Source organism: Cryptomeria japonica, chromosome 11 (assembly GCF_030272615.1).
Source record: "Cryptomeria japonica chromosome 11, Sugi_1.0, whole genome shotgun sequence".
Lineage (NCBI taxonomy): Eukaryota > Viridiplantae > Streptophyta > Pinopsida > Cupressales > Cupressaceae > Cryptomeria > Cryptomeria japonica.
This window is the reverse complement of record NC_081415.1, coordinates 64,056,354-64,083,313: the sequence shown is the minus strand read 5'-3', so window position 1 is coordinate 64,083,313 and position 26,960 is coordinate 64,056,354. Positions and strand designations below refer to the sequence as shown.

The 26,960-nt window shown below is 35.4% G+C and overlaps 1 protein-coding gene across 1 annotated transcript; it reads right to left on the bottom strand.

Moving 5' to 3' along the window:
- Positions 1-23,331: 23,331 nt before the first annotated feature.
- Positions 23,332-26,751, bottom strand: LOC131051395 (probable disease resistance protein At1g61300). Its single transcript, XM_057985905.2, has 2 exons — positions 25,929-26,751; positions 23,332-25,772 (listed from the first exon to the last, which is right to left on the bottom strand). The coding sequence occupies exons 1-2, from the start codon at positions 26,432-26,434 to the stop codon at positions 23,396-23,398; spliced, it is 2,883 nt and encodes a 960-aa protein (XP_057841888.2). The 5' UTR covers positions 26,435-26,751; the 3' UTR covers positions 23,332-23,395.
- Positions 26,752-26,960: the final 209 nt, after the last annotated feature.

Sequence of the window (26,960 nt, the reverse complement as noted above, 5' to 3'; positions counted from 1 at the left end):
TCTTGAAACCAGTCATGATCATCTATCTTCATCTTAGACAGGATGTATCCTTCCTAAAACTAGACAGATCAGTCTTATGCAGGTTGTATCCTTCCTAAAACTAGATGTTTTAATCATTTTTTGTCTTATATAGGATGTGTCCTTCCTGAAACCGGACTTTATCTTTATTAGATCAATCCTATCAATCTTTCTTTTATTTTTTGAAAAAAGGGGTAAAGATTTATTCAGAAATCATAGAATTGCAAAGAACAGGCCTTAGGCCCACCAAGACAACAACAAAAACTAAAATGATCCTAAAAGAACCACCACCACCACCACTACAAAGTCCAGTGACCATAGCAATAGATTCGACTGTCGGATTTCCAATGATAATACATTTTTGGAAAGTCCTTAGAAAGGTGACACTGCACAAAGTAGGGGCTCGAAGAGCCTAAAAAATGATAATGAAAAATAAACAAACATAAAAAGGAAATTGATCCTACACCACTGGGTGCTCTTGCATCTTCCTGTCTTCTAGCATTAATCTGTCTACAGTTTCAAGATAATCAGGAGGTAGACCATCCCTTCCACTAAAATCCCAACCATCAACATGCTTTGAAGCCCGCTTGGCCAAACAACCAGCCACTCTATTCCACTCCCTGGGAATATGACAAAAGGAGACAAATTACAATGTATTACATAGTTGTAAAATATGTCTGACCATAGAAGCTAATTGCCAACTCACATCATTCAAATTTTGTTTGTTCAACATATCCAAAATAATCTGAGAATCCGACTCACAAATAATCTTTCTCCATCCTAAAGAACAACCTCACTCAACAAAAATCTTAATCACTAGGGCCTCCATAAGATTGTTAGAGTGCTTCCCAATATAAATAGAGAAGAAAAAAAATGCACAAGCATCATCACCTCTACCTATACCTCCAATACTTGCATGTCTGGGATTCCCACGGGAAGAGCCATCTATATTAATTTTTAAGATTCCCACAAGAGGGGTAATCCACCTTCCATCTCTACTTATTTGTTGCTTCGCATGTCGAGATCTATTTCCAACATCATAGCCCATTTTAATGTTTTCCAATTGCAGATTCCTTACAATAGTATAATCACCTAGATCAACATTTTCAGACAAATTGCACTTAGCCGCAATTGTCTCCTGAAGCCGATTAACTATCTTCTACCACAACTGAGGACTCCCTATATGTGAATCACAAAATACCCTCTGATTCCTTTTTAGCCACAAATTCCAGATAATAAGGGTTGGCCCAATAGCCCAAGCCACTTGAAGAAAATAAGTCTTTGCTAGGGGTCTTCCCAAGCTATCCCAAAATTCAATTAACGAGGTGACATGAAAATAAGCACATTGCGATGCCTCCCACCACTTGTGCCAAATCTCCCTAGAGAAAGGGCATAGAAAAATAAGTGGGACCAGTCTTCCTCATTATGCATAAAAAGATAACAGATAGATGGTCCCTGGAAGCCTCTCTTACAAAGATTCTCCCACGTGAGACATTTCCTCTAAGCAACTAGCCATAAGAAGAAATTACATTTCTACCAAGAGAAGCTATTCCAAACCTTCTTCCACTAGGGAGCATCTATCAGGCCATGCAATTACCTATCAAGCTGAGCATAACCTTCAGCAATAGAAAACTTGCCTTTTGGGTTAGGACCCTAAGCCAAAATATCTCTCTACTTGAGGGAACTACATAACCTACCCTCTAAGATATTAATGAACACCACACGATCTTCATCTGAACCACCCAAGGGCCATTCAAGAAGATCCTTCCAACAAGTCACCTCAACATGTCCAATGCACCTAACCATTTTAAAATTCTCCACCTTAACCCATCCAACATCAGTGACAATGTTGCAAAGAGGCTGAAGCTGTGGATAACTAGACAGAATAGGAGGGTGACCATCCCAAGAGTCCTACCAAAAAAGAGCTTCAAAGCCTCTATTACATATCCAGAAAAGGCCATCTTTAATAAGTTGGGTACCTTTTTTAAGAGTATCCTAGATACAAGAGCCCATGCCCACTAAACTAAGATGAGGCACCTCATGGGCATTAGCTCCAGGGAGATACTTATGTGTTAAAATCTTGGCCCAATCCTGATCCTGACTGTTACACCACCTCCAATACAACTTAGCCGCCAAGGCCTTGCTAACCAAAGCAATAGATTTGAGGCCAAGACCCACAACATGTCTCAGTCTATAAATAGAATCCCATTTTACTAAACTCCACTTAGAAGAAATAAACTACTAGACCAAAGAAATTGATGGGAAAGAGCTTCAAACTCTCTCACAAAGCTAGAGGGGGGAGCCTACACAAAACACCTATAAATGGGAAGCACTTGCACCATAGTCTTTAGAAAAATCACTCTTCTAGCAGAGGATAACCATCTATAAGTCAAATGATTAAACTTGAAACAAAATTTATCCAAAATTCCTTGCCAAAAATCTCCGCGTTAACCCCCAAATCTAAAGGAATCCCAAGGTACATTAAAGGAAGGGACCCCATCTGAAATCTGAGGATCTTGGCAATCCTATTCTGAATAAGTCGAGGGGTATTAAAGAAATTTATGGATGATTTATCTTCATTAATTTTCCGACCCAAGGCTTTACAATAGATATCCAAAGCTCTCCTTAAATTCACTGCCTCGTGGATTTTGGCCCTACCCATCAAACCTGTGTCATCCACAAACCGAAGATGAGAGTAGGGAGGTAAAGCATTACTCCAACTCAAGCCTTGAATAAGACCATGTCTCACTTGGGAAGTGAGAAATCTGCCAACACCTTTAGCCATGAGAATGAATAAATAGAGAGATAAAGGGTCCCCTTGCCAAAGCCCCCACGAAGCGCTAAACAATTTTGAGGGTTCCCCATTAATAAGAATTGAGAAAGAGGTAGAATTCACACAACTAAGAACCCAATTTACCCACTCTTCTCCAAAACCAAAAGCCAAAATGATCTTCCATAAGAAATCCCAACTCACCCTATCATAAGCTTTGGCCATGTCAAGTTTAATAAACACAGCCTTCTCCTTAGACGAAGCCATCGAATGAATAGCCTCCATTGCTATCACAAATCCATCAAGGATCTGTCTTCCACCAATGAAACCACCTTGCTCCTTAGAAACCAAAGTGCAGAGGAGAGGTTTGAGTCATTTAGCAATCAATTTAGTGATTATCTTGTAGACAACATTACATAAAACAATATAGGCCGATAGTGATCCAAGCTATTAGCCCCCTCCTTAAGAATGAGAGCCAAGAAGGTAGAATTCATAGATTTGAGCATTTGTTTATTCCTATGAGATTCTTGAACCACATCTAGAAGATCATAATTTATAATTTCCCAAAATTCTTGAAAAAACTTAATAGAAAACCCATCAGGGCCATGAGCCTTGCCTTTTTTTCATTTGAAACACAACCCCCTTAAGTTTAGACAATAAAATGGGGCACAAGAGACCATTATTCATTTCAATAGAGACAAGAGGAGGAATACAGTTCAAGATGGCCCTCTCTTCCACCAGAGCTTCAAGATCCTCTTTAGAAAAAAAATTAGAAAATAAATGATATCTTCCATAGCAATTTCTTCTTTAGATGAAAGATGAAACCCTTATGAAGATATGAGAGAGGTAATAGAGTTACCATACCTCTGAGCCTTAACAAAATTATGAAAAAAAATAGTGTTTCTATCACCTTCTTGGAACCAATCCACACAACACTTTTGTTTCCAGAAAATCTCCTCACGCAACTCCCACTCTTCTAAGTCCTTTAGAGAAAGGGACTCACCCATACTGAGCTCCATAGTCATCCCTTGATCCCTAATTTGACGCGTAACCTCATCCAGCTAGGATTGAGATGCCATCTTGTGTCTATGCAGATTCCTTAAACATTGTTTATTTTGCCTCTTCAACCTGTATTTCACATGTTCTAATCACTTCCCAAAGGTGTACGTAGCTTGCCCATGGGTAGGAACGCCTTCATACCACCAATCAACCATAAGATCCCTCAATGACTAATCACAAAGCCACATGAATTGAAATTTGAAAGAGGGATTTTTGGTTGTTTGAAAAGGTGTAATAGAAAGCTTAATAGGCCAATGATCAGGACCCCTCCAATCAAGAATTTTTGAACTAGTGGATGACCTATCATGCACCCAATAGCAAGAAACCAAAAATCTATCAAGCCTTTTAGAGATAGCCTCAACACCAGTCCTCCTATTATTCCATGTAAAGACACCATTAATTGGCTTCACATCAATGAGATTCAAGAGACCAATATTATCTCTGAGTAAATTTGAGGAAGGATCAAGCCTAAATAACCCACCTCGCTTTTCCTCCAAACAAGTAACGACATTAAAATCTCCACCAAAATACAGGGGAGAAAAGGATCTTGAGCCTGAACAAGATTGATGTGAGCCCAAAGATAAGACATACCCACAAGATCAGTAGGAGCATAAATATTAGAGAATAGGCATCTTTCTCCAGTCTTAAAGCTAGAAGTGACCATAGAAATGGAAGACCTACTAGAAGACCACCACAAAGGGGAAACTTTCCTTGGGTTCCAGAAGAAAGCAACCCCCCCTGAACTGCCATGAGAGATCACTCCCTAGGTAAGTGCACGAAGATGGTGAACACAAAAGTGGCCACATGAAAAAAAAATGAAATTTTCATAACCCATGCGTGTTCTAAAAATTCAAAAAAGTGCTAGGCTTGGTAAAAACCAAGCCTAGCCAAAAACAATTTAAAGAAAAAGTTCCTCAAACCCCGTATGGGTTTTGAGGAACATTATATTTTATAATAAAAAATCAAAATTTCCTCAGTAAAATATCAAAAGTTCATCAAAACCCACACTGGTTTTGAAGAACATTATATTTTATAATAAAAATTCAAAAGTTCCTCAAAACTAGTTATAATAAAAAATGAAAAGTTCCACAAAACCCGTACAGGTTTTGAGGAACATTTTACTTTTTAGAAACCTAGGGGTTATGCAAAACTATAAGTTTTTGTCTTAGTTCTGCATAACCCATATAGGTTATATAGAACTAGGAACCAAATAGGAAGTGGAGAGAGAGAGATAGATAGATAGATAGATAGATAGATAGATAGATAGAGAGAGAGAGAGAGAGAGAGAGAGGGAGAGGAAGAGAGAGAGAGAGAATATGATTAAGAGAGGGAGAGGAAGAGTATGATTAAGAGAGGGAGAGGAAGAGAGAGAGAGAGAGAGAGAGAGAGAGAGAGAGAGAGAGAGAGAGTAGGAAGAGAGGGGGACAAAGAGAGAGTTAGAGACAGAGAGAGAAGGGGATAGGAAGAGAGGGAGAGATAGGGAAAGAAAGAGAAGGGAGAGAGAGAGAGAGTAGGATAAGGAGATGGGGGTGGAGGGAGAGGGAGAGAGGGAGATTAGGAAAAGGAGAGGGGGAGAGGGAGAGAGAAGGAGATTGGGAAAAGGAGAGGGGGAGAGGGAGAGAAAGGGAGATTCGAAAAAGGAGAGAGAGAGAGGAAAAGGAGAGAGAGAGAGAGAGAGAGAGAGGGCGATTTGGAAATGGAGAGTGGGAGAGGGAGAGAAAGGGAAATTGGGAAAAGGAGAGAGGGAGAGAGAGAGAATAGAGAGAGAGAGAGAGAGAGAGAGAGAGAGAGAGAGAGAGAGATTAGGAAAAGGAGAGGGAGATGAGGAAAAGGAGAGGGAGAGAGAGAGAGAGAGAGAGAGAGAGAGAGAGAGAGAGAGAAGGGGGAGAGGGGGTAAGAGAGAGAATAAGAAATAGTTAGAGAGGGGGAGAATAGAATAAGGAGAGAGAGAGAGAGATAATAGGATAATGAGAGGAGGAGGGAGGGAGATTGGGAAAAGGAGGGGGAGGGGGAGAGAGAGATAGAGAGAGAGAGTAGGGGGAGAAGGGGTAACAGAGAGAATAGGGAATAGGATGAGAGGGAGAGAATAGGATAAGGAGAGAGAGAGAGAGAGTAGGGGGAGAGGGGGTAAGACAGAGAATAGAATAAGGAGAGAGAGAGAGAGAGAGAGAGAGAGAGAGAGAGAGGATAACGAGAGGAGGGAGGGAGATTGGGAAAAGGAGAGGGGGAGTGAGAGAGAGGGAGATTAGGAAAAGGAGAGGGGGAGAGTGAGAGAGAGAGAAAGAGAGTAGGGTGAGGGGGTAAGAGAGAGAATAGGGAATAGGAAGAGAGGGGGAGAATAGAATAAGGAGAGAGAGATAGAGACAGAGACAGAGAGAGATAGAGAGATAATAGGATAAGGATAGGAGGAGGGAGGGATATTGGGAAAAGGAGAGGGGGAGGGGGAGAGAGGGAGAGAGAGAGAGAGAGAGAGTAGGGGAGAGTGGTTAAGAGAGAGAATAGGGAATAGGATGAGAGGGAGAGAATAGGATAGGGAGAGAGAGAGAGAGAGAGAGAGAGAGAGAGAGAGAGAGAGAGAGAGAGCAGGAGAAGGATGAGAGGGTGAGAGACATGAGGTAGAGAGAGAACGAGAAGGAGAAAAGGGTGAGACTCGGTAGAGAGAGAAGTGTGAGGGGGACATAGATGAGATAGAACTCAAGGAGGATATTTAGGGCTTAGAATAGACAAATACAGTGATGGGGAAGGAAGATGAGAGAGAGGAAAATAAGGGAGACATGCATGTATATAAACATATATACATATATCTATATTAATATATGCATATATAACTATAGATGTGCATATATACATACATAAACACATATTATATATATATATGTCTATACATATGTGTAGTAAATCCTAAGTTTACAAGCATACATTATTATGTCTTCATAATCCGTACGGGTTTTGTGAAACACAAAATAATGGTTTTAGTTCTACATAACCTGTATGGGTTATGTAGAAATATGAATAGTACTTTTTGGTTTTCAAAACCCATGTGGGTTATGAAGAACTATGAATAGTACTTTTTGTTTTTCAAAACCTGTGCAAGTTATGAAGAACTTTGAATAGTACTTTTTGTTTTTCAAAACCCATGCGGGTTTTGGCTTGGTAAGCAGGTTGGAAAATGACCTAAGGCTTGCAAGCCCATCAACACCATTCTTGTGTAGGATGTGAATGTTATCATAACCAATATGCCCAAGTCTTGCATGCCATAAAAGAACAAGAGATAGACTACCTTCTTCAGTAAGATGCAATTTTTTTTAGAAAAAGAAGAAGTGCCATTTAGTTTTAATAATCTCCCATCCTCACATCCAGTGAATACAACTTGATTATTTGATTGTTTTCTAACAACAACTTGCCCATCTTTTAACAGAATAGAGTAGCCTTGTTCTCAAATCAATACTAGTGATAACAAATTACATTGCAATTGAGGAATAAACAATACATCATGAAGCACAAAGTCTAGAAGATTAGGCAACTTAAATAAAATAGTTCCTTTTCCAATAGGTTTGAGACTTGATTTATCAGCTAAATAAATTGGACCACATGCACTTTCATGAAATTCCTCAAAGTAATCACATTAGAATGTCATATGTTGTGTGGCTCCAGTATCTAAGATCAAAGAATCATACCATGAGGAATTAGATGCAAAGTCAGAAACAGAAAGCACATATTGATCACCATCACTATCACAAGCAAATTGGGTTGCTCCTGGAATTTTATCATTTGAATGTTTATCATCATTATAAAATTTTGTTTTATCTTTTTGCTTAAAAGTATTTTCTTTAAAACTTTCTATCTTATCACATGACAACTTGCATTCATGTGCTTCATGACTTCCTTTTCTACCACATCTTTTATGATATAAATGTTGCCTATCACTTTGATTATTATTTTTCCTCCATTGACCTCTACCTTTGCCTCTATCATTATTACCTCATCTTGAAGAGCTCTTATTTAGAGGTTTTTCTTGGTGAGCAAAACAAACATTTTCATTAGTATTATCTATTTTTCTTCCAAAAGCTTTTTCATGTTCAACCAACTAATCAACCAATAAATCAAAAGTAATGGTTTTCAATTGGTTACTTGCTTGAAGGGGCTCTAGATAAGTAGAATGTGTTGGAAGGAGTGCCTTAATAAAAGCAGTGAGATAAATATCAACTTTCCCAGCAGAAGCATTAACATCCTGTTTTACGTGGCTTTAATTTCAGAAGCCAAACTCATAACATCACCATTTTTTAATTCAAGATTGAACAATTTTAATTGTAACTGAATAAATTCTAATTCTGAATGAGAATCAAATAAATTTTTTAACTTGTCAAGGGATTCCCAAGAAAATTTGCATCCTTGTATATGATGATATACATCTCCATTAAATAAAGCTCTTATCAAAGCCAAGGCTTTTAAATTTTTATAATTCCAAATTTCTTTTTCTTTAACATTTGTTGCTTCTGTAGGCTGGGTATCTCCATCACATATTTTATACCATAAATCATTAGAAATTAATGTATTTTCCACTTTTCTATGCTATTCCAACCAAGTATCTTTTTCGGTTAATATTTTCCCAATCAATGAAACAATAAACTACATTGTAAATTGAAAATAAATATATATAGAATTTGCACAGTTTGCAAATTTATAGGATTGCTCAAAATCTCTTGCCAAACTTTACCAAATTTAACAAGATATAAAATTCTTGTAAAAATAAATAAATTGATTTCACCTGAATCAATTTTTGTTTCTGTATTTTGATTCTGTAGAAAGCTGCAATCTTGAGATGCTTCATATAAAAATATACTCCAAACTCCAAAGCTCTGATACCACGGATAGCCCAGGCAAAAAATAACAATCTAGAATCTCTGTTAGCAGATAGAAAAAAAGAATGGAAAGAATGGCCCAATTTGAATATAATTTGTATTTCCATAAAAACTGTTCATTCAAAATAAAATAAACAAGTAGATATAAAGAGGAGGCAGAAACAATTGTAAACTATTATACAAAACTGCAGGAACATAAAAACATAATAAAATAAACTAAGGAAAAATTAATCTAAATAAAACTAAACCCCTGATGAGATATTAACACATGGAACAAGATAAAACTATACAACGATATGTAGGGATTTTATTTGAAGGATGCACAAATATATATGAAATTGGCACATTCACACAATCAAATCGTAAGAGATCGATGTTGGGAATGAATACTCTTCATGCATAAAAATGATTTCAACTATTACTTTTATTAAAGGTTTGAATATTTTTCAAACAAGGTGAATGATAAAAGGTTGCATAACTATGAAGAAATAAATATACCAGTTCAACACAAAGAAAGACCATAGGTAAGTGTTAAATTTTGATATAATTCATAGGGATAAAACTAAAGGACATGTAACTTTCTTCAATCAAGATGCAAATTTGTTTAAGAAATATTTCGCTTGAGGCTGTATATACATTATTTAGTAGGACCATCAAAGCTACAAATTAGTTTTAGAATAGGATGAATAGTGAAATAATCACTTTATTGGATGATTCAAAGCAATTAGTCTTTGTGAGGACAACCTCTTAAATATAACGTAATGATTCTTTTTCATAGCCATTAATGAAATTGGTTATAATTTATAATTATTCTATTGATCTTGTTTGAATCGTTATATGAATGGAACCTACCTATACAATAAAGGAAGAGATGGAACAAAGGTTTTTAGGAGGAGCCTCAAATTGATATATATGTCTACTTCCACCATAAATGTGATAATCTAGAGATGAAAAAATAAAAGGAACATGCACAAGTCCATGAAATATACCATCTAAAAAAGTCAACTATGCTTTCAATTAAAAATGGTTGTGTTATATATCATAATGTAAGGTGGTAAGGACCCTAGTCACTACCCAATGAATTATTAACCCTGATATCCAAGAAATAGAACAATTGCAATTTTGGTTTATATAAAATGGGAATGATATTATCATGTCAACAACAAATCTTATAGACATGAATCTACATTTAACATGAAAGATAATTGTCAACATCCAAGATAATTTTAGATATAAGAAAACCCCTCCAATTCTTGTAAATGAAAAAATAGCTTTCATCATTTCGAATTAATTTTGTTATCTAGCTTGCCTTATTTAGCTCAATTCAAAAGTTGGTATAATTGAGTCAAATTAAAAATTTGGTATAATGGATTTTACGGACAAAAGCAACATTTTATTAAATGAAATTGTTGAGTTGTGCAATGTTAACAAAAAGTAAACATTAATGTATTATATTTTGAGGGTTGTTTCTTCCTACTTCTTATGCTATATTTCACATCAATTACTATCCATATAAGATTTTTCCTTGTACAAGGTTACAAGACCCCTCCAAAAACTTATTTTCTTAACCTTTAGTATAGAAAAGAAAAATATTTACATCCAATTATTACTATTGGAAAATCCATAATTTAATATTTTAATTTCATAGAAACATATTATGAATGATATCATATCCATCTTACATGTAATTCAAATAAAAAGTTGTGTGTGTGTGTGTAGATATGCATTCTAGATAATGAATTCAAATCTGCAAGATTCTCAAAGATAATTGGCCTAGATTAAACCCATAGATCTATAATCTAGTATAATAACTTATATTACACTCACCATAGATAGAAATTAATGTTTGTCTTAGCATGAAACAAGCACAATACTTACAACAAACATTATATCAATCAATACATGACCACACACAATCTTTTACAATTTCCCAAAATCAACAAATTTACTATCCCACTAAATCAATACTTCAAAGCTAATACATGTAAATATTAAACAATTTGAAACATTTTGTTAGACTGAATTAATTCTATATAAAAAAAATTGAACAAATAGACATCGATATAGGCCTAAACAAAGAAGGAAACATCAGTAATTGGAAGCACATGAGTACAAAAATATATAATGCATGACATTTTGATTACATGTATAAAATTGAAGATGTCCTTGAAGAGGAAAATTATTTGGATGATGAGAATTATAAACAAGATACTCTATAAATGAATGAATGGGTGTTACTATCTCAATTGGACCTTGCTAATAGTCTCAATTTAAATTAACTTGAAATGTTAGGTTGATGTGATTTTGACAACACTAATAGAAGGGTAAAACACAATGTTCCTACACATTTTCATGATTTTGTAGTTCAATTTATAGACACAAACAAGATGTCCCAACAAGATATTTTTTCTCTCTTAAATCTGTACAACAAAAACTATGCATTATCACCAAAAAACAACTAGCACTTACTATAATTGTACATAACTTGATAGATAACTTCTCAAAACAATCCCAATATATGGTCATACAAATAATTGTAGGAGCTACAAATTCTTATCTAATTAATTTTCATAAGAAATGCACTTCAAACATTTGTACCAGAAATAGTAAAACGACTCCTTGTTCTTGCACCAACAATAAATGCAATATTTATTATACAAGCCTTGGCTATAGATGCAACCTTGAAGATCTAATAAGAGAAACACAACCATTTGTTGGCATTATATCAGACAATGAGAGATTGTTGGCATTTCAATAAGGATATTGAGAAGGTTGTTGATGACTATGGATATAACTGATTAAGGATGTTCACTGTCTTAATATTATTATTTTGTCATTGATGTCAAGAAATTGATTTTCTGATTTAGTATGATGTTGCCATATCTTAAGAAGTATGATTTGAAGAAAGTTAAGATGTCGGTAAAAGACATAGAAAGAATGTGATGAATAAGGGGAGGAATAAGTTATTCAATGGGCAACTATTACCGAGTTAGATAATGATGAGATCATGATGTTTAGATTGTTTTGATATCCTACATATGCTATTGATTATAAGGTTAATATTATACAATGTTACTGAGCAAAGAACCTAGTCAGTAAACCCTAAGGAACCTAGTCGGTAAACCCTAAGGTTATCGCTATCGGTTAATGAAGGTAGAATGTCTACCAAGTAAAGTTTAGTATTTACTGAGTTGCAACCAAGTAATAACAGAATGCATTAAATGATTATATGCATTATTTAATGAAGAAAGCTAATGAGCTGGAGTTGATTAAATGATTGGTAAGCCATGCATGAAGTTTGTTTAGAATATATGGCAATGGAAGATGGGCAGGAAGATCTACAACTCAGATTGAACTACAACACCTCAGCACAAGTTCCAAGGAATGTATGTAAGTTCCAAAGCAAGGTAAAATGTTTTTTCAGATCAAAGGATACATTGAACCTGGCCAAGATTGAAGATCTGATGGCTATGATTGATCATGGGAAATGTGATCAGGGAGATTAAGCAGTTGGCAAATTGTTTATAAATAAGGAACTGTTGATAGACAATGTATGCGGGCAAGTGTAAGCATAGGGATGCTACATAGTGATTACCGAGCACTGAAGCTTGAAGACATGTTTTGATAACAGAGTATAGAGCCCAGCAGAGGGACAAGATAAGTCCTATGACTAGATTGTATTAAGCAAATAAGAATCCACTTTAGCATTTTTAGATGTGAAGTTGCAAATATATTTTTATTATTGTTATTTTGTAAAGTGACAGAAAATCTCTTAACCGAGTGGACTTAACAGTCTTATTTGTAAACCCCTCTAGCAAGGTGACATTCTTATTGAGTGTTTGAAATCCTTTAGCAAGGTCACTTCTAACAAGGTGAAGATCCTAACAAATCTGAGGGAAATCCTTTAACCGGGTCACATCTAGCAATGTGTTTGTAATCTTTAATAGGATTGCTTTTAACTGAGCATACTCTAGAAGAGTATATTTCTTAGTGGGTCTGAAATCCCATAGTGGTTTTTCCCTATTTGGGTTTCCACGTTAAATCTGGTATTATATGTTTTGTGATCTTATCTATTTATGATTTTTCATGCTTTACAGTTTTCTAATAAGGTTACCGAGGTTGAATCTGTTGATTTTATGGAAGATTAAGTTTGTATGATTCATCTCCCCCCTCTCATCTTGTTAGCTTGGCATATGTACTAAACATTTAGTATCAGAGCTATCAATTGGTATCAGAGCTTTGGACTCCGGAAGAAAAGTTTAAAGGTACTTGAGGCAAGGATCCAAAGATGTATAAGAGGGATGCACCGAAGCTGAACAAGTCTAGTTTCTCTACATGGCAAAAAAGGATGAAGCTGCACCTATCAGGAGTTGGAGAATATGCTGTATATTATCTGGAGAATGATTTCATCACACCGAGCACCTATCCATTGACAATGGAAGAGATAAAGGCAAAGCAAGAACATATCCAAGCAATGACTGAAATAACATCTGCATTGACCGACTCAGAGTTTAATGACCTAGAAGGCTGCAATGATGCAAAGGCAATGTGGGATAAGCTCATATCTGTGTATGGTGGAGATGAACATGTTCAAAGAGAAAAAGTGGATAGTCTAAGAGGACAACTTGAATCTATGAGGATGAATGAAGGTGAGAACATAACCTAGTACAGTACAAGATTAAAGAAGATTGTCAATCAAATCAAAGGAGCAGGTGGAACTATTGAAGAAAAGGATATAACAAGTAAGTTGTTAAGAACCCTTCTACCAGCTTATGCAATCCTAGTCTCTGCAATCAATGACTTGAGGTTTGTACCCAATATGCCAGTTTCTTTAGATGCTACTATTGGTAAGCTGCATGCGTTTGAGTTAAGTAATTTTTATAACAATGGGTCTTCGGTAAATAAAGTTTAGTCTGCATTTAGTTCTTTCCATCTTGATGAATCTAATGATTACAATGATAGAAAGTATAAGTATTCTGAAGGGAATCACAGTGGAGCAAGTGAAAGATTTCACAAAAACATGGAGGAGGTACACAAACTCTATGAAGGAATCAGAAAGCAAGAAGAGTTTGAAGCACTTTTAGCTAGAAGGTTACCGAGAGGAAAAGGTAAGTACAAAGGAAAGTTGCCTTTGAAATGTTTTAACTCTGATAGAATTGGACATATGGCTTCTAACTATCCTGACAAAGAATCTAGTGAAAAGAGAGATTACCGAGATGACAGACAGAAAGATAATCATTATAGAGGACACCGAGACTTCAAGAGAAGACATAAAAAGTCATGCTTAATAGTTGATGAGGAATCTAATGATGATAAATCAGATGAAACTGATACAGAGGAAGTTGTTTATGTGGCTATCAAAGATGGATCAGATGAAGAAAGGTATGAAGAAAAAGCTTTAATATCTCATATAAATACTAATGATTCTTGGATCACAGATAGTGGATGCTCACATCACATGACAGGTGATAAACACAAGTTTGTTATATTAGAAGATTATGATGGAGGCTGTGTAAGATTTGGTAATTATGCACCATGTCCGATAAGAGGTAAAGGATCTATAACACTTCTTGACAATGCAAAATGCAATGATGTTTATTGGGTTGAAGGTTTGAAATACAATTTTTTGAGTGTAGCACAACTAAACAACACAGGTTACCAAATAGAATTTCAGAAAGGAATTGTCAAAGTTCATGACAAACATGGAAAGTTAGCTGCTACCAGGACACAAACAAAAGGTAACACATTTCACCTTGACTCAACTCCGAATAAGTGTCTATATGCAAAAATATATGATACTTGGTTATGGCATAAAAGGTTTTTTCATGTAAATTTTGATAATCTGATCAAAACAAGCAAGAAGCACCAAGTAAGAGGTCTATCGAGTCTTGAAAAACCTGAGAATGCTATGTGCCGAGGATGCCAGATGGGAAAGATGACAAGATCAAGCTTTACAAGTAAGTCCTACACTTCTAAGGGAATTTTAGATCTTGTGCATACTGATCTTTGTGGTCCTATGAAAGTTTAGAGTTATTATGGTGATAAATATTTCATATTATTTGTGGATGATTACTCAAGGATGATGTCAGTAATGTTTTTAAAAGAAAAATCAGAAGCTTTTCAAATGTTTAAATGGTACAAGGAAAGAGTTGAAAATGAAACAAGAAGACAACTGAAATGTCTTAGATTAGATAGAGGAGGAGAGTTCACATCTGATGAGTTTAACTTATTCTGCAATGATCATGGTATAAAAAGACAAGTCTCTGCATCGAGAACTCCACAACAAAATGGGATAGATGAGAGAAGAAACAAATCTATTGTGGATTGTGCCAAAACCCTAATGATTGAAAAGAAAGTGCCACAAACATTTTGGAGAGAAGCAATAAGCACAACAGTTTACACCCTGAACCGAGTACAACTGAAGAAAGGAACTTTAAAGACACCTTATGAAATCTAGTATGAGAAGAAACCTAATGTAAGTTATTTTAAAAGCTTTGGAAGTAGATGCTATGTTCACAAAGATGACAGAAATGGTAAGTTTGATCAGAAAAGTGAAGAAGGAACATTTCTAGGTTATTCTTCTAGAAGCAAAGCATTTAAATGTCTGATCAAATCATCTAACAAAATAGTAGAAAGTGCAAATGTGAAAATTGATGAAGTTGTAGAAAGAAATGATGAAGGAAACTCCAAAGAACCAGAGAATTATGAAGAATTTGTTTATGTTCAACCGAGAAGTCCTACCAAGAAGACTGCTGAAGGAAATGAAGAGAATATCTAGTTATCGAGTGATGAAGAAGATCATACAAAGCCTACTGAGCCTATATTAGCCAAGTATGTTAGAAGGAATCATGCATCAAGTCAGATTATAGGAGATAAGAATGATCCAGTGATGACAAGGAACAAACTGAGATAGAACACATGTTAGATATCTGAATTTGAACCAAGGATAGTGAAAGAGGCATTTAATAGTGAAGATTGGATAAATTCTATGACAAGAGATTGATCAAATCAAGAAGAATGACACATGGACACCAGTTCCAAGACCGAAGGACAAAAATGTAATCGGTACAAAGTGGATTTTCAGAAACAAGCTGAATGAAAAAGGTGAGGTCATCAGAAATAAAGCAAGACTAGTCTGCAAAGGTTATGCTCAAGAAGAAGGGATTGATTATGGTGAGACCTTTGCACCTGTGGCAAGACTTGAAGGAGTAAGAACATTGTTGGCATATGCTGCTTACAAGAATTTCAAGGTATATCAAATGGATGTCAAATCTGCATTTCTGAATGGTATATTAGAAGAAGAAGTTTTTATTGAACAACTTGAAGGATTTGTTTAAGGAAAGAACAATGATCAGGTATGTAAATTGAAAAAAGCTTTATATGGTTTGAAACAAGCACCTAGAGCATGGTATGAGAGATTGCACTCATATTTGATCAAAACTGGTTTTATAAGAACAAGTGAAAACAGTAACATGTACATGAAGAATGATGAAAATGGAATACCGATCTTAGCCATATTTGTTGATGATATTATCTTTTGTGGAAATTACTCTCTGTGCAAGAACTTTGGAAATGAAATGAGCAAAGAATTTGAGATGTCATTAATCAGTGAGATAAAGTATTTTATAGGTCTATAGATATTGCAAATGAAAGACGAGATTTTCATTACCCAATCCGAGTACATAAAGGAAATCTTGAAGAAATTTGGAATGCAGGATTCAAAACCAGTAAGTACTCCTATGACTACCAACTATAAACTATCAAAGAATGATGAATCTGCATCTGTTGATGAGACACTTTATCGATCTATGATTGGAAAGTTGCAATATGTAGTTCACAGCAGGCCAGATATAACACATGTAGTAGGTATAGTTGCAAGATTCTCTGCAGATCACAAGGAAACACACATGACAGCAATCAAAAGAATTTTCAGATACTTGAAAGGCACTGAAGATTATAGCTTAGAATATTAGAAAGGAAATGTCTTTGATTTAAAATTTTATACTGATACTGATTGGGCAAGCAACATTGATGACAGGAAAAGCACAAGTGGAGGAGCTTTATTTTTAGGAAAAAGACCAGTGAGTTGGCTTAGCAAGAAACAAGGATGTGTTTCACAATCAACAACAGAATCTGAATATGTTGTTGCAGCATTAAATTGTACCAATATAGCATGGATCAAACAACTGTTGGAAGGCATAAATGAGCAAGCTACCTAGCCAATAACTATATTCTGTGATAATACTAGTACCATAAACATTTTAGAGAATCCTGTTATACACTCTAAGACAAAGCACATATCTATCAAGTATCATTATCTTAGAGAAGAAGTTCAAGAGAAGAAAGTGGTGTTTGAGTATGTTATCACAAAGGAACAAATAACAGATATATTCACCAAGCCACTGCCAAGGGACACTTTCGAGTATCTCAGAAGTTAGTTAGGGGTCCTACCCCTATCTTCCATTCACTGACCGAATTCGGTGAAAGCATCAATTTGATGACTCTACAAAATATCTTTTAGGAGTTGATGTTGATTTATACACTTTAGAAGGTTTTCTAAAGGTGTGTAGGAAACAATAACAAGGAATAGGAATTGAAGACAAAATGCTCTGACCAAGACTGAGTAGATACATAACAGCAAGGAATTCACTTCTCAGCGGAAGAATTATGTTTTAGTTCTTTTCATTTTTTTGGCATTGTTGTCAAAGGGGGAGAAGACTAATGTATGGGGGAGAAGACTCATGATAGGGGGAGAACATTTCAACAATCTGAATCTGAATAATTTAGGTCAAATCAATTGGTTTTGCCATCAATGCCAAAGGGGGAGATTGTTGGCATTTCAATAAGGTTATTGAGAAGGTTGTTGATGACTATGGATATAACTGATTAAGGATGTTCACTGTCTTAATATTATTCTTTTTTCATTGATGTCAAGAAATTGATTTTCTGATTCAGTATGATGTTGCCATATCTTAAGAAGTATAATTTGAAGAAAGTTAAGATGTCGGTAAAAGACACATAATGAATGTGATGAATAAGGGGAGGAATAAGTTATTCAATGGGCAACTATTACCAAGTTAGATAATGATGAGATCATGATGTTTAGATTGTTTTGATATCCTACATATGCTATTGATTATAAGGTTAATATTATCCTATGTTACCGAGTAGAGAACCTAGTCGATAAACCCTAAGGAACCTAGTCAGTAAACCCTAAGGTTATCGCTATCGGTTAATGAAGGTAGAATGTCTACCAAGTAAAGTTTAGTATTTATCGAGTTACAACCAAGTAATAACAGAATGCATTAAATGATTATATGCATTATTTAATGAAGAAAGCTGATGAGCTGGAGGTGATTAAATGATTGGTAAGCCGTGCATAAAGTTTATTAAGAATCTATGGCAATGGAAGATCAGCAGGAAGATCTATAGCTCAGATTGAACTGCAACACCTCAGCACAAGTTCCAAGGAATGTATGTAAGTTCCAAAGCAAGGTAAAACATTTTTTTAGATGGAAGGATACATTGAACCTGGTCAAGATTGAAGATTTGACGGCTATGATTGATCATGGGAAATGTGATCAAGGAGATTAAGAGGTTGGCAAATTGTTTATAAATAAGGAACTTTTGATTTACAATGTATGTGGGCAAGTGTAAGCACAGGGATGCTACATAATGATTACCGAGCACTGAAGCTTGAAGACCTATTTTGATAATAGAGTATAGAGCCTAGTAGAGGGACAAGATAAGTCCTATGACTAGATTGTATTGAGCAAATAAGAATCTTCTTTAGCATTTTTAGATGTGAAGTTGCAAATATATTTTTATTACTGTTATTTTGTAAAGTGACAGAAAATCTCTTAACCGAGCGGACTTAACAGTATTATTTGTAAAACCCTCTAGCAAGGTGACATTCTTATTGGGTGTTTGAAATCCTTTAACAAGGTCACTTCTAACAAGATGAAGATCCTAACAGATCTGAGGGAAATCCCTTAACCAGGTCACATCTAGCAATGTGTTTGTAATCTTTAACAGGATTTTCTTTTAACCGAGCATACTCTAGAAGAGTATATTTCTTAGTGGATCTGAAATCCCTTACTGGTTTTCCCCTATTTGTGTTTCCACGTTAAATCTGGTGTTATATGTTTTGTGATCTTATCTGTTTATGAGTTTGAATGCTTTACAATTTTCTGATAAGGTTACCGAGGTTGAATCTGTTGATTTTATGGAAGATTAAGTTTGTATGATTCAACCCCCCTCCCTCATGTTGTTAGCTTGGCATCTATACTAAACATTTAGTATCAGAGCTATCACCATTGCAGGGACAAGCCTTGTCAACATTTCAATAAGCCCTAAAAAATATACAATACATTCTCATGAACGAGATGAGTTTAGTTGATCTAGAACTACTAAAAAATATTAAGAGTAAGTTACGTGAATCAATCCCTCAACAACAAAAAAATTTAATTTAGAGGAATTTCTATATTTATTATAGGAGACCTTGCTCAAGTGTCACTTTCTATGGATAAACCTATCTTTTCATCACATACAACTACAAAAAAATTATGACACAAATTTAATATAGTTATTACATAGAAAATAATATTGAGAGAACAAGTGATAATCCAATTTAAATACAATTTTATCATACATTACAAAAAAAAGCACAATACAAAAATAACAATGCAAGATTGGGAACTGCTAATGAATCGCACAAAGAAGAATCTAATGACAACTAAACAAGAATATTATTACCAATCACTACACTTATTATATACAAATGAGCTAGTAACATCACACCACAAAAAACATTGGGCTTCAACTTGATGTTCAAGGAGGTCATAAAAATGTATGGCTTGAAAGTTACTCCCTTAATATTATTAATTGTCTAATTAACCATACACCCCATAGATGGACAATTAAACACTTAAAACATGATTTCGTTTGATTTGATTACCAAGATGGATGAAGTACGAATAAAACATGTCTTTCAAGAAGGTAATCAACTTGCGAACTGCATGGATAACTTGGGTGTGGTCTATGAGAAAATCAAATGGTGTATAGAAGGGGAAACCTCCCCAATGGACTTGTGTGAACTGGCACAAAAGACTGCAATCGATCTTGTATATTCTTAATGGCTAAATATTAATGATTTCATCTTATCACATGAGTAAATCCACTCTTTGTAATTATTGGAGTTGACATAACACTAGGGATTGCATATTGTTTTTGGATTCCTAGTTTTATGTCTTCTGGTTTGGATCTACATATGAGATGGTGAATTGCAGATTTGGAAAGGGCAAATCAAACATGGGGGAGAAAAAAAAAAGAGTGGAGACGACCTCATGCCAAAAGTGGGAGAAAAATAAGAAAATGTGGCCTAAGATTTTGGATGGTAGACTTGCCCATACCTTACAAAATTGCATGGTCAAGAATCTAGGGTGACAGAGGGGTTTGTTAAGGGCTAGAATAAAGGCATTTTCAGTGCCTATGGTGTAGATTTCAAAATTGATAAGTATTTTATAGTAGAAATGAATGGGTTGTAGATGGAGATGAAGAAGTTTTACAGAGAGCGCAAGGCAATGAAGGAAGCATTTTCTATTTTCTTTGATAAGTAGAGAAAAAGATATAGAGTTAAGAAAATAGCAGATGGGGGCTACAATAGAAAAGACCTGATGAGCCTTTGGATTGATGTGGTGGAGGTGATTATGAGGTATATTACCTTGGATGGCCATTTTTTTAGCATTTTCTCCTATCATTTTACTATTTTGAACCACTTTAAATATGATAGGAAAATTTCTCTATCGCTTTATTTTCTTTCTTCTTTGGAGCATGGTCTTTCTAATCATGCTAAAAATAGTGAAAATTCTATTTTACATGAGGGGATTATCCTTCTCATTATGGAGTATGCTAAAATGAATGAAGTTAATCCCTCTCCTATCCACAAAACTCAAAGAAATCCAAATCCCTTGACTAGTCCTAATGTGGTACTGAAATTAAGGATGAGGAGAGATTGGGTGGGATGGCTATGGATTGGCATGACCTTCATGTGTCAAAAGATGACCTAGAGTATTGGCCTTTTGATGAAGAGGGACCCCCCCAGAAGGCCACACTAGGCACTAATAGCAGCAAAAAGAGTAAACCCACACATAAAAATGCACCCAAAAAGAACAAAACCCCCCTTTCCAAACCCTAGGGAATGTGTCATATTAGCTTTAAAATGAAAAAGGTGGGGAAGTCTGTGGATATAAAGGAAAAAGGGGATAATGAGATTAAACTCGATATCCCCCATAACTTGGACTAGGTGGACCCTATTCAAATTAAAATTGATAAGGAGGGTATTGACATGCCACTGGTTACTTCTACCTCTAGACAGGAGAAGTGCTTTTCTTGGGTGATCGGTGAAATTATCTTCATCAAACACGGCATATATGATATTATTATCACCTTCACTGAGAACCCATTTCCTTATAAAACTGATAAGCTACTTAAATGACCCAAAAATTGACTAAAGATGTTAGGGACATTAACACAGAGCATGAATCCAGAATCACCAATTTGGAGAAAGGAATGGAAGAGCTAGAGGGAAGTCTTAGGGATTTGGTTGACATCAATGAAAAAGCTATGAATAATGGTGTCGAAGGCCTTAAAAATATGAACAAGAAAATTACCATCCATAAAGCCCATCCACTCGACAACATTCCACCATTTTTTTCTAAATCTAAAAGAAAAAAATTGGATACTAATCCATAGGGATCAGAGGTGCAAGTGTCTACTAGCTTGTCCACTAGGAATAGGAGTAGGAGTCAAGAGAAAAGTACCACTAGGAGCATCATGGAGGAGCTGGAAGATATCAACAAGAACATTATTGAGAAAAATTATGAGCTCATGGAAGCTTTTACTTAGTTTTTTGTAGGTTTTCCTAGGGCTTTAATGTTGTTTTCTAGTCGAGCTTTGTGGGGTGTCTCCCCTATTTCTATCTCTTTCTAGCTATTGGTTCCAGACTATTTCATTTTTGTTTCGCTTATTCTATTTTTAGATTTGGGTTTTGGGTCCCTTTAAAACCCGATTTATCTTAATCAGAAACATCACACCATAAAAAAGAGTTAAAACTAATAAATGTATTTGTTGCATTTAGTCTTGTAGTAAATACACAATGCAAATTAGGTACTAAAAATAATGATGACAATTTTAAAAGAGGTATTAATAAGTAAATATCAACATGTAATGCTTACAACAAATCTATAAACACCAAGTTGGTCTTCTAAATAGATGCTAGAGAAATGAAAAATACAATATAATTAATTGATAACCCGATATCTATTAAAACCCTCAATTTCAAGTAGGTCTAAAAACGGTAATTACCAACTCCCATGCACATGGAATAAACTTAATTGACTAAAAGGACAACTTGCAATGCATATGCATTTAATGACTTTATTAATTCTATATTAATAGTAAATAAATTAATGAGGAAGAAATATTTAGGATTGCACATTATAATAGAGATTGTATTCCTTACAAATTTTCAAAACCCTCTAAAGATGTATATAATATTGTCGATCCAAATAAGAAGTAAATAAATAAGTTTTTTTGTGAATCAGAGAGCATAAGGTACAATGTGAACATGATTGGATATGTACAAGAGATGACCAATATATAGATGCAAAAGTGATCTAAAGGTGCAAAATCATCACCAGATATTTATACATGCACGTCAGACACAAAATTTAAGATAGTATTTAGATGGATAGAAACTATTGCTAAACTAACAATAAAACAATTCAATTATTGTTTCTCGATTCGATTGTGTAAGACAATTTTTGTTGTTTTCATTTTTCTTATCTTTATTATTCTTTCTATCTTTTCTTCCTTTCTTACCTTTGTTAGCCCCCCCCTTTTTTTTAGGTGTTGGTTTTTTTCTTGACTGCTTGCTTTAGATTTTATTTTCATTTTTTATTATTTTTTCTTTGATCCTTGTGCCTTTTCACCCCCCACTTCTTTTTATTCTTTATTAGGTCTGCAACTTACTATCTTTCATCTCCTTGGTATTCTTGTTTATCCTGATGATGAATCAAGTGTGATTTGAAATGTTTGATGATAAAAATTGGCTTCAACAATCAAATCCAGAAATAATTATTGAATGCTAACATGGATTGTGGAAATATGATAGCTCTAATAAAACAATTGTAAAATACTCATTATAGCTATTCATCTTTATTAAGCTGAATACCCCTATATTTCACACCTTTTTCTCAAAGTGATATTAATTTATGTTACCCAAAAAACCATCAATTAATTCATCTAAATTATTTTATATTTATACATATGTATTATTTAAATTAACACAATTTTTTTTTTAAAACAAATTATTTTCATTATTAAATATACAAATCATGCCACATTTTCATGTAATTTGACATTTCATATAGACCTAAAATATCATTTTAAAGTTAAATAAATTTCATAATATTTTTTATTATATAAATAAATGCATAAATGATCATTTATAAAAAAAAAATAACAAAAATTAAATAGATTTCACAATCTTTAAATTTTAAAAAATCTAAACATATCTTATAAAACTATTAATTCAATACAATCCATAAATTTTCAGATCTAATTAGAAGATCTGTCTTTTTAAAAAACATCTCATTAAATTGTTTACCTCCTAAATTTATATAACTTAAATTTCAATATGTACACGAGGATTTATGGCTTTGATTTTTTTCCAATATTCCCCGCCTTCCTTTAAAGTCTCCCACGATTCATGTTTCGGTATTGACAACCAGTAATCGAACAGCTCGAGTCTTTTCAATCGCTCCAATCCCTCCACTTTCTTCAAATAAATTTCAACTATATACAATTGTTGAAGACATGGCATCGCTCCATCTTCTAATTCGGGTAACTCCTTTAATGAATAGAGCTGTGCAAGATGCAAGAAACGCAGTTGTGGAAAGCCTCCTGACTTTCCAAAGGCCTTTGGCAATTTTCTGCAACTCTCATTCCCCTCTATTTTCAACGCCACTAGATTGGGCATTGCTTGTAATTCGGGAAATTCATTACATTCAAAATTATTTAAATCTAATACCCTTAGATTTGCCAACTCGTGTATCCAACTTGGCATAATAAACTTCCATAATGAAAGTCTTTCCAGATGTTTCATTGCCCTCATTTTCTCCGAAAATTGCAGAAACTCTGTTCCTTCATTCAAGATTTTCAGATGACGCATCTCCACCAGCTGCGCAAGGATCCCTTCTTCCGTCTTCTTACACTCCATCTCATGCCGAACAAGTAACTGCACTTCCTGAAGCTGAGTCATATTGACGAAATCGTCTAACCTCATGAATTCGTCCTCTTCTGTGGACAAGTCAAAGAAATATGTTCGCAGTGTTTTCAAAGAGGCCAGCTTTGATATTCCTTTTGGCATGGGTCGAACGCAAGTGCAATGTAAATGCTGAAGATATCTTAGTTCACTTATCCACGCTGGTAGTGACATACAATAGCGAGGCAAAGCAAGAAACAAGAGACTTTTCAAATGTTTCACACACTGCGGTACCTCGTTAATCTCCGTTTCAGTTAAATTCAGGACTCTAAGAAGAACCATCTTTCCAAGGGACGTGGGCAATGTAGAGATCTTTGTCCAGCTCAAATCCAGAACGCGCAGTCCTCTCATACTGCTAAACAATTTATCCTGAATGCTTGTAGTCTCCCGATTCCGAGAGAGTGAGAGTGTCCGAAGATAAACAGGACGGCTAGTATCTGAGATGGCCAAATCATGCAGACCTTTCTTAGCCAGTAAAATCCGACCCCAGCCAGTGGCACCACTTGTAGGTTTAGAGACTTCTTCAACAGAAAAAACACATTTATCTTCTTTTGCAATTTGTATGGCCAAATCATGCAACAGATCATGAATTTTACAGTATCTGGTTATCATAGTATCGTGATAATATTCCTCACAAATTTGAAGCAAACACAGCTGGGCAAGTTGATCAAACCAATCCCAGGCCAGATCCCACTGATCCATATCCAACTGATCCTCTCCTCCTGGGACTAATCCTTCTCCTATCCACAGATTTATCAAATACTCTGGTATTATCTCCTCGTCCTCAGGAAAGAAAGAAAGATATGTAAAACACGGTTTAAGATATGCAGGCAAAGAGTCATAACTCAATTTGAGAATCTCCATGACAGGGTCAAGGTCACCAATGGGAATAGCTACTCTTTCCAGCTGACGGCGCTTCAACTTCCATTTGCTGAGAAGTGTGGTATTGGCTAGAGATGCTGCTATCGTTTTGATAGCCAGAGGTAAATTTCCACATTGCTTTACAATCTTCTGACCCTCCTCTTCCAGGTGCGGTGGCGCTCTATTTCCCACACTACGCGGAAATGCGTAGATACAAAAAAGCCTCCAACTGTCTTCGTCCGACAAATTTTTCATCTCATAAATCTGAGCACCTGAATTTAGAGCAACCTGCCTATTTCTTGTAGTAACCACAACTTTACAATCTTTGTCAATCGGCAGACCAAGTTTATCTAACAAAGAATTTTCAGCAGACAGCGTCCATAGATCATCCAGTACAATGAGTGATCTTTTCCCTTCGAGATGGTTATGAATCAATTCAGTCGCTCTCTCTTCAGTTACTTTAGCGTCTACAATTTTACTTTCTAAACCTATTTGGGAGGCTATATCATGCTGCAAATTCTTGAGAGAGTAAGATTTAGAAATAGACAGCCAAATAGAATGTTCATACTTGGATTTTATAGCTTTGTAGACATTTTGGAGAAGAAATGTTTTCCCCAAGCCGCCCATACCAACCACAGCTATAACTTGATCTTTTGGGTCTTTCAACAAGCCTACCATGTCTTTAACTCTGGTATCGATGCCCACTGGATGTGAATCTCTGGGCAGAAGACTTGATTTCTTCACCATTGCTGATGTACTTGTTAACGCTGCCTCGTCTGCATAGAGACTTTTCTGATGTTTTTCAACTCCCTTAAATGTCTTTCCAGCCTCTTGTTGCACAGCTAAAGCAATCTCTGTACACACCCTCTCGACATTACTGCCAATTTTAAGGAAAAAGTGAAGTCAAAAACGTTTCAAATCAATCTAGACAGGGTAAAAAGTAGAAATTAATACACCGAGTCATAATGAATTGAAAGCAACCAACTGAAACAAAATAGGAAAAGCAATACCGCTAAAACAACTTAAACCTTACCCATTAGATGTGCTGAATTCGTAGCCAGATTTATCTGCGGAAGACTCGAGGGCTGCTTTCCACTTGTCAATCTTGTCCTTGCTGAATCTCTTCTTTTTGTTATGTTCAGCGAATGCAGCTGCATAACATCCCTTGTCAAGGTAGCGAAGCTCAGAAGGCTTCACATCGTAAAATACAGGAATGAAGAGAGCCTTGGTTTTCAGCATGTCTACCAGCTCATCTAGACACCAAGACGACTCCGCATATCGTGGCGAGAAGATGGCGATCTGCACTTTAGAAGAGTATATTGCATCTTGTATGGCAGAGGTAATTGAATCTCCGAATTGTAGTTCTTGTTCATCAAGAAATGTCCAATATCCCTTTTCCTCCAGAGCTTCGTAAAGTGCAAAAGCAACCGTTGCTTTGGCATCAGGGCCTCGGTGGCTGATGAATGCATCATATATTTTCTTACATACAGCGGGCGTTTCTCTCTTAAAAACAGTGAAAGATGAGGAGGAAGACGCCATCAAGTCTAAGGACCAAAGAAAGACGGAAAATATAACTTCAGAGTGACCTGGACTTTAATTAATCTAGAGAAAATTTGAAAGCAAAGCAGAAGTGTGTTATGAAAACTGGGTGGGTAGGTAGACAGGAAGCTATGTTTTTTCTTTGCAAGAATTGAGTTTGTTTCAGAGCTCAGATGGCAGGTGGTCTGTTCATCATGCAAGACCTGACTTTATTTCAGATGGTAAGCAAGAGTACTATATTTTCCCTGGTTTTCTCCCTCCCATTGAATAATATAATAGAGAATATGAATTAGTATAGAAACGTGTAACAGTCAAATCTCGATTAGCGCATCCAAATTAATTGCGTACGTTGTAAGTAAGGGTAGTTTATTTTCTTTTTATATTTATATAACGTGTCCCATTCTTCCTCTCTGGATACACACAAGCAAAATGTTATTTAAATGTTATATAACTTGCTGTGCTCTTTCGTTGATCTGATTCTGCGATTACTCTAAGTAAATTAATTTAAAATGTTCTTTTGAATGGT